General features: G+C 45.9%; 1 protein-coding gene across 1 annotated transcript; it reads right to left on the bottom strand.

Annotated features, from left to right (window-relative positions):
- Positions 1-493: 493 nt before the first annotated feature.
- On the bottom strand, positions 494-7,119 carry LOC132379129 (peptidyl-prolyl cis-trans isomerase-like). The gene is made up of 6 exons (XM_059946738.1): positions 6,981-7,119; positions 3,794-3,824; positions 2,160-2,248; positions 1,976-2,072; positions 712-787; positions 494-629 (listed from the first exon to the last, which is right to left on the bottom strand). Exons 1-6 carry the CDS (start codon positions 7,053-7,055, stop codon positions 494-496), a joined length of 504 nt encoding a protein of 167 aa, XP_059802721.1. The 5' UTR covers positions 7,056-7,119.
- Between the last annotated feature and the right edge of the window lie 2,200 nt (positions 7,120-9,319).

Raw genomic sequence — 9,319 nt, 5'->3', positions numbered from 1 at the left:
ATTTAAGTCAATTGTACATGGACCTTAGAAAAATAGAGGGTTAAGGGTAACCGCAGGTAATTTCTAAGTTAAGGACATGTTCAGCACAGCTTTATGGGCCGAAGGGCCTGTATTGTGCTGTAAGGTTTCTATGTAACCCTAACACGTAAGGTGTTGGAACATGGGAGTACCGAGAGGAAATCCATCTGGTTGGGGGAGTGGAGGCAATAATGTACAGATAGCAGCACAATGATTTTACAGCCGACGCTGAGGTAATGTGCTAGCCATGACCACCCAGTGCAATTAAAAGACCCACTATTCTTCTACTACAAACCAAAATATTGAATGTAACATTTTTCCTTCAGCCAGCACACCACATGAAATTGATAGAACAACCAGGATTGAATACTGGAAAGTCTCTGAGAAGGTACCCGAATGATTTGCCAAAAATTATGGACTTTAAAACTCAAAATTGATGTTCCAAGCAATCACACTTTATTTAAATTCAAATAATTCAGGACAACTGCCCACAATCAGTGATTTTAACCGTGGCACTGGGTTTTCCACTCCCGCTGCCATAACTCTCCATCTTCCTTACCACGTCCAAGCCTTCTACCACTGATTCAAACACAACATGCTTCCCATCCAACCTGTAACATCAAGCAGGCAATATTATTTACTTCCAACATTCTCCGTAAAAAACAGAACAAAGTAAACAAGAACACCACCTACCAAGTATTCTCTGCGGTGCATATGAAGAACTGGGATCCATTTGTATTTGGTCCAGCATTGGCCATGGACAGGATGCCTGCAATGGGAAATGGCAGACAGGTGTTCAGATCTACAGCAATGACAAAGAAGGCAGCAGCTACATTTAACTAGGAGTTTGAGGGGATTTGTTATGTCACCAAAGACTGGCACATTTCAAGTGTGGAGAGCATTCTAACTGGTTGCCTCACCATCTGGTATGGAGAAGCCCCTGCACGGGATCAGAAAAAGCTCAACCAGTTCCATCACTGGAATTACCCATCCCACCATCAAGGATCTGATAGAGGTTTATACAATTACAAGAGGCAGAGTAGACTGGGAGCACTCCCTCCCCCCCCCCCCCCGCCAGGGTCGAAATGTCAGCACCAGAGGGCATTCATTGAAGGTGAGAGGGCCTAGGTTCAAAGGGGATGTGAGGGCTAAGTATTTAAAAAATGAGTGGTGGATGCCTGGTATGGTGGTCGAGGCAAATACATTAGAGGCTTTTAAGAGATGTTTAGATATGCAACGAATGTGAGGAAGCTAGGGGGGATATGGATGTTGTGTAGGTAGGAGGGATTCATTTTTTTGAGGGGGTTTTGATTTGCTTTTCAGCTGGTTCGGCACAACTGTGGGTCAAAGGGCCTACTCCCATGTTGCACTGCTCTATGTTCCAAAACAAATTTTGTGATGTATTACAGCAATGCTGATGTTCTTAATGGGCATTGAGCAAAAACAGAGGGGAAATAGATGCCAACAATAAAGATGATAGGAACGCAAAGGAAAATCAAATGTAAAGTGACAAGTGATTCACCAAATCCCCTCCCCTGAAAAAGGTATACACGCGGTCCCCGGGTTATGAACGAGTCCTGTTCCTGAGTCCCACATTAAGTCGGATTTGTACGTAAGTCGGAACAAGTACATCCGGTATTATTTAGCATCAGTTCGTCAAATGTTTGTCTTAGGATATAGTATATACTTTACCTTTCTATGCATATAAAACACTTAAGAAACAAGGTGTTCGTAAGTTGGACGTTCTTAACTCGGGGACTATCTGTATTAATTTATGATTTTCAACACGTTTGTCCTTGTAAAGTACTGTGCTGCTGCAAAAAGCTCATTTTCATGGCATTTATACGCTGGGTGTGTAGGCCTGTGAAAATTAACTTGAGGTTGAATATGTTACTCCCTACATCACCACACCAACCTTGGAAAGCACCACTACAATCCAAGCAAACATCCCACTTACCTGCCTCTGTGTGCTTCAGCTGAAAATTCTCATCTTTAAACTTCTCCCCGTAGATGGACTTGCCTCCAGTGCCGTCATGCATTGTGAAGTCACCACCCTAGAAGATTCAAAGTTGAATGCGTCATCATTGCAGCGGCTGGATCAAGATCAGAACGGGGAGACGTCCCTGAACATTGGTCCTCACCTGGCACATGAATCCAGGAATGATTCTGTGGAATGTTGAGCCTTTGTAACCGAAACCCTTCTCACCTGTGCATAACGCACGGAAATTTTCTGCAACAAAGCCATTCACAGTAAGACTGCCCATCAAAACACAGATGCAATTTTAAGAAGGTAATGAAAAAGACACACTTCCCTTTGGTGGTTAAGGAGGTATGGCTTCTTTGTTAGTTTGTGGCAACTAATACAGATGTACTGTTAAAATAACAAAACTGATTGCATCCTAGTCTGCTACAGCAATTTCAATGCACAGAAATATAAAAGGTTGTAGAAAGCAGAGCACTGGACATTGCAGGCACACCCTTCCACACTACTGGTAGTATCACTACCTCAAGGTGGCAGCACCCATCAAAAGTCCCCACAATCCAGGCCGTGCCATCTTTATTTTGAAATACAGTGCAGGATGGACCCTTCCAGCCCTCTGAGCCACCACTCAGCAACCACCATCGTCCCCCCACCCCCGATTTAATCCCAGTCTAATCGTGGGATAATTTACAATGGTCAATTAACCTACGAATCCATACATGTCTGGACTGCAGGAAGGAATTGGGAGCACCCAGAGGAAAGCCATGTGGTCACATGGGGGACATACAAACCCTTTATCAGCAGCGGGGGGGGGCGGGGGGGGGGGAATTGAATCCAAACCACACCACAACCCTAATCACTACAGTTCAGCAACACTATGACCACTTTGCACTTTGCACATTTTGTTTTAATTGCATTCCCTTTAAAAAAGTTACATCCAAGTTTTTGTGAATGCTGTTGATGTGATTTCTGTGTGTCTGTGTCTGATGCTGCTGCAAGTTCTCTCTCCAGCACTCGTTATTTGTGCATGTACAAACTATTTTTTCTTGTTGTTATTCCCCAAACAATACAGTATAACAACCATTTACATTGTATTAGGTATTATAAGTAAACTAGAAATGTATTAAAAGTACAGGCAGTCCCCAGGTTATGAATGAGTTCCATTCCTGAGTCCGTCTGTTAGTTGGATTTGCAGTCGGAACAGGTACATCTGGTATTATTTAGCGTCAGTTAGTCAAACGGTTTTCTTTGTGTATAGTACATACTTTGCCTTTCTATGCATATAAAACACTTCAGAAACATACGTATTTCAATAATTAAACCACTGCATTGCTCAGTAATAACTGTAGCTTTCATCTGGGCAGTGCCTTTCAAATGCTCCGTTGAAATTGGTCTGACGCTGACCGACTGTAGCCTAACACCTTTCCAATGACCAATGGCGTTTCACCTCTTTCCAATCGCTTTATTACTTCCACCTTGCTTTCAGTCGTGATCCTGATTATTTTCGTGAACAGAAACACGACAGATTCAGAGCTGAACCTCCAGGTCCTAATGTCCACCGCACTGAGCATGTTAAATAAAGTCCTGGGTTCCGCTGGTCCGAAAGACCACCGCACTGAGACAGGTTAATAAAGGACTTGAGCATCTGCAATGTTTGGTATCCGTAGGAGGTCTCAGAACCAATCTCCCGCGGATAAGAAGGGCCGACTGTAAGTGTGTTTGTGCATTTGATAATAAACTTGAATTTGGTACAAACTGTGATCTTCAATTCAATGGCTAGTTCCTGAGACTCACCTGCAGTCATTGGGACAACATCTGCTCTTAGCTGAAAGAGACAAAAGAGAGACAGCATGAGGTTATCAATTGTGTGTAATTAATCAAATAGTCCAGTTGGGTTCTACAACTCAATAAAAGGTTCAATGTACAAACAACCCTGAGACCCGTCTTCTGCAGACAGCCACAAAACAAAGATAGCCATGGAGGCTGTTCAAAGGAATATATCAACCGGCCCCATGCACAAAAATGAAACAACTGTGCAAATGGCAACAAAAACATCAAACCCCAGTGCAAAAAGATCACGCAAACAACAAGAATATCAAACCCACCCTCTGCCTTTGTGTGCAAATAAAGATACAGATTAGGTTGTCACATTGAGAACTAAAGTGAAAGGCCTCATTTTGTGTTAACGAGCAACATAGACCAAGGACGTAGAGCTTAGAGTAAGGGGACATTTGACAGGTATACAGAATTATGAGTTTAAATGCAAGCGGGCTGTTTCCACTGAGGCTGTGCTAGAAGTAATGGTCTAAAAGACTAGAAGTAATGGTCATGGTGAAAAGTGAAATATTCAGGGGAAATTCTTCACTCAGAACGAGTGGTGTGAGGGTGACACAGGATACCACCATAAGTGATGGATGCAAGCTCAATTTCACCATCTGAGAGAAATTAGGATAAATACATAGGCTGTAAGGCTATGCTCCAGGTCTGGGTCAATGGGCTAGCATGGAATAGATGGACCAAAGAGCCACAATTCATTACTCCATGTGCTAGGGCAAGCCCATGTGTGTCACCATGCTTCTGGTGCTAACACAGCATGCCCACAATTTATTAACCCTTACTAACCTGTTTATCTTGGGGCTCTGGGTGTGAACCAGAGCACCCAGAGGAAACCCACACAGAGACGGGCGCAGTAGACACAAGAGACTGCTAATGCTAAAAGCCTGGAGGAAGATATAGTTTACTGGAGGAATTCAGCAGGCAAACAGCATCCGTGTTCGTCCTGCTGCTCCGCAAGTGGATTCAGTTCCTATCTGCTTTATGTTAGGAGAAATGCAGAAAAAGCAAGTGCGAGTTCGAGAAAGCAGGAAAATGCTGTAAACTGGTAGATCCGGCTTTGATTATCTGTCGAGAATCAAAGGCACCTGAAGAAGCTTCTCCCCAAGTTGAAAGTAAATGTATTTCATGTAGAGACACAGCGCAAAACACGCCCTTATGGCCCATGAACCACATCGCCCGGCAACCCACCCATTTAACCTTAGCACAGGTGATGCACCATCAATAACTCACACTGAGACGTAAGGCGAGATATCGGCTTTTATTGTCTGGAAGAAGGAACCAGGAGTGAGTGTCTATCATACAAGGTCTTGGAGACTCAGGCCGAGCGTCAGGCCGCAGGTCTCCTTTATACAGGGGCCTGTGGGAGGAGCCACAGGAGCAGTCAGCAGGGGCGTGTCCCGACAGGCACATAGTTCACCACAACAGGACAACTTAAAATCATCAGTTAATGTCTTGATGGGGAGGGCGGAAAAACTCCTGACAGACGATGCGGGAATTGAACTCCGCCCGAGCTACCGCGGCATGTCACCATACTACCTCGAGCGAGAGGCTTCACAGTAGTGAATTTTAAAAAACGCAAAACACGAGGAAATCTGCAGATGCTGGAATTTCAAGCAACACACACAAAAAGTGTTACTACCCCGAGGTTCGTTTTCTTGCAGGCATTCACAGAAGAACTACAACAGAATTGATGAAAAACTACACACGAAGACTGACAAACAACCAAAACAAAAAAAAAACCCAAAAAGAACATTAAGAGTAGAGTCCTTGAAAAGGACTCCATGTGGAATCGGTTCAGTATTGGTGTGCAATTATCCACGGCGGTTCGGGAAGCGGCTCCTTAACCCGGTGGGGTGGGACCCACGGATCTCCTCCCCGATGGACTGACTGGACTCTCTCTCTACAGAAGCTAACCTGCACTTTAGGCTCCCCGTACCCGCGGCGGAGCCAGCGCCATCACGCCCGGAGGTCGCCGCAAATGAACGCCCAGCTCCGCCTCCCCCCGTCTCGGTCTGTCGGGGCTCAGCTTTGCTTCGGCACCCAATTCCTCCCGAAGCCACCGCGAAAACAAAACAGCGCTGATTCTGGAGGAAGGCTGTCGCCGATCTCCGTCTAATGTTCCACAAGCTGGCCCACACGTCCCAAAGCACACAATCGGATTTTTAAAAATCGCATTAACCACCCTCTTGCCGAAATATCAACTGCTTATAAAATCGGCCCCTGCAGCAAAATCCTGATCCCGCTTTCGATCCCATTCTAGGTGGCAGAAAATTCAGTAACAATTCATTTCATCTAAATTTTCAACTTTACATCTGCCGGAAGTAAATTCCTTGTATGTGCACGGGTACTTGGCGATTAAAGTCTGATTCTGATTCTGATAATCTGCAAAAACAGCCACAACTCTTATTTCAACTTGCGGTAACTCGTTTTAGCGGGTTTGGCTCCAATTGTGTGACATTTCCGGGTTTTTTTTTCAGACCTTAAGGTTTCACCGAATGCTCCCACTTTTTCTAGATAGTTTTCTGCAAATATAATTTGTTTCTGTTGATCTTATAGACAATAGGTGCAGGAGTGGGCCATTCACCCCTTCGAGCCAGCACCGCCATTCAATGTGATCGTGGCTGATCATCCACAATCAATCAGTACCCCGTTCCTGCCTTCTCCCCATATCCCTTGACTCCGCCATCTTTAAGAGCTCTCTCTAACTTTTTCTTGAAAGCATCCGGAGAATTGGGCCCCACTGCCTTCTGAGGCAGAGCATTCTATAGATCCACAACTCTCTGGGTGAAAAAGTTTTTCCTCAACTCTGTTCTAAGTGGCCTACCCCTTATTCTTAAACTGTGGCCTCTGGTTCTGGACTCCCCCAAATCGGGAACATATTTCCTGCCTCGAGCATGCCCAATCCCTTAATAATCTTATATGTCTCAATCAGATCCCCTCTCATCCTTCTAAATTCCAGTGTATACAAGCCCAGTCGCTGCAATCTTTCAACATATGACAGTCCCGCCATCCCGGGAATTAACGTCGTGAACCTACGCTGCACTCCCAATCTTCGCACAATGTTTTCTTTTATTTTCTTCCACTCTCCTCGAAAACGGTTCGGAGTTGTTCTTTTATTTGGGAACATTGTCCGTCCGTCACTTACCTCCATCACTATGCGACCCTGGGGTTTACCCCCAGTAGAGATGTCCATAAAGACTCTGGGGTTCTTGCTGGCCATGGTGCTGCGCTTCTGAGTCCGGAGAGAAATGCGGGCGGTAGGCCGTACGCTGACTTTGTCACTCCGTGACAATGCAGGAAGTATTGGGCTGAGCCGAGAAACATTTTAGCTACTTCCTTGCTCTAGGGCTGTATTCCCTGGAATTCAGAGAGTTAGGAGGGTTCTCAAAGAAACATTCTGAATGTCAAAAGGCCTGAACAGATCATATATGACAAAGTTATTTCCCATGGTAGGAGAGTCTAGGATAAGAGGACACGAATTCAGGATTGAAGGACGTCCATTTAGAACAGAGATGCGGAGAAATCACTTTTAGTCAGAGAGCGGTAAATCTGTGGAATTTGTTGTCACGAGCGGCTGTGGAGGCCGTCATTGGGTGTATTTAAGGCAGAGATAGATAGGCTCTTGATTAGCCAGGGGTATGGGGAGAAAACAGGAAAAGTGAGAGGTGGAATGGGATAGCAGACATGATGGGTCGAATGGCTTATTTCTGCTTCTGTATCTTATGGTCTTATAAGCAGGTGGGTCCTCATTCTTGTCAGAAGTCGACGAGTATTTCGGCTTCAACCGGGTACCGTAGATATATTCGGCCTTCCCTTCGAGATTGACGGCAGTTCGAGTGACGATGAGTACCTGATGTGGTCCTTTCCACCTGGGACAGAAGGGATCATTTTTAAACCTTTTTACATATACCACGTCAGCTGGTATAAATGGATATGCTTCCTTCTCCAGGTGGAGGTAGTGCCGCCTCTAATTATTTCTAGTTTATTCGAATGTTCCCCCCCCCCCACCCCGCCAAGGCTTTCACTGATTTAATAGTCTTTCCTTCTGTCAAAATTAGAGGGGTGTTACCTCCTCGCAATGAAGGAAGGGATCCAGCCGGCATGGGGCGTCCCATTTGGACCTTGAACGGTGTCAGTTTGGATGTTCGGTTGGTCTGATTTCGTAAGGTGTACAGGACGACAGGCCATTTTAACCCAGTTTCTTGACAAGTTTTAACCAGACTATCTTTTAGTACCCCTTTCATTCGCACCACCAGCCCAGAAGACTGAGGTGGTGGGGAGATGGTATTCCCAGAGCCTATCTCAATTCCTTAATCAACTTCCCAGTAAAGTGGGTTCTCCTGTCACTATTGATTTGGTAAGGGACCCCGAAGCGGGCCATGATGTTCCTCGTGAGTGTCTTGACCAGAAATCTGATATCATCTTTACGGGTCAGAAATCCCTCCACCCAATTAGAAAACGCACTAATTATTACTAACAAATATTAAACCTCGCTACTGTTGGCCGCTACTAGGTCCTCCAGGGTGAGCCCCGTGGGAGGGGTAATTTTTCACACAGCTTGGACGCGGACCTGCAGGTGCACCGTGGTCTCCCTTGGTATCTGCCATGTGTTACGGGATCCAGCGTGGGCGTCGCACTTGCTTATTGCTAAACTATTTGGCAGCTGCACCGCCTGTAGCAGCTTCGCGATCGAACTGGCGTGTTGTTTCGGCTTCCCAGATGAGGGAATAGATCCCCCATGTTTCCACAGGGTTCCGAAATCGCGGACCACACCAAAGGCGGAACGAGAGTCAGTATAGATATTGGCGGTCTTCCCGGCGGCCAGGAAACAGGCTCGGGTTAACGCCAATAGCACAGGTGCCTCAGTGGATGTCCCTAGGGGAGGGGCCGCTAACTCCAGTGTCTCGAAGAGTGTGACAATTCCGTAGAATACGGTCTCGACTACTTTCAGAAAAGTATGAGGTTCGGGCAGAACCAAGGAGATGCATTAAGGTGAAAAGATTTAAGTCTGGTGCTCTTTACTTAACAACATTACTTCACAGCCCGTTTGCTGAGCCATTTCCTTCATCCATTTTGTATCAAAGACTCCCAAAGGGTGGCGTCGTTGATCCTATATTCAGGGAGACAAGTGCCTGCAATAGTTTGTCATGCCTGGAAAGATCACCATCTGCTTCTTGGTGGAACGCTTGGTGCCCGTGTGAAGCACGTTCCGAGCCCTGATCTTTGCATGCCCACCTTCAATATACAGTATACCCCAAGTAGGTGACTATTGTTTGGTTGTAGTGTAATTTGGACTGAGGGGTCCGCCCAGTGGTTTAACAGTGTAATGGATCCTTTCTCGGATGGCTGGAGAGTGAGAAGCAAATAACAAGTCAGCGTATTGCAACAGAACGCCCTCTTCCGAGAGGGGTACATCAGCCAGGTGGTCTCGGACTGCAGCAGCGAGGGCAGCCGGGCTTTTCCGTGTATCCCCGAGAAATTCGA

This window comes from Hypanus sabinus, chromosome 21 (assembly GCF_030144855.1).
Source record: "Hypanus sabinus isolate sHypSab1 chromosome 21, sHypSab1.hap1, whole genome shotgun sequence".
Classification (NCBI taxonomy): domain Eukaryota; kingdom Metazoa; phylum Chordata; class Chondrichthyes; order Myliobatiformes; family Dasyatidae; genus Hypanus; species Hypanus sabinus.
This window is presented reverse-complemented; position numbering and strand designations above follow the sequence as displayed.

Excerpts from the sequence above, each read along its gene's own strand:
- LOC132379129 (XM_059946738.1), bottom strand. The coding sequence starts at position 7,055 with ATGGCCAGCAAGAACCCCAGAGTCTTTATGGACATCTCTACTGGGGGT. Across the intron at positions 3,825-6,980 it reads AGGGTCGCATAGTGATGGAG|CTAAGAGCAGATGTTGTCCC; the intron begins GTAAGTGACGGA and ends TGTCTCTTTCAG. Across the intron at positions 630-711 it reads TGCACCGCAGAGAATACTTG|GTTGGATGGGAAGCATGTTG; the intron begins GTAGGTGGTGTT and ends TTGATGTTACAG.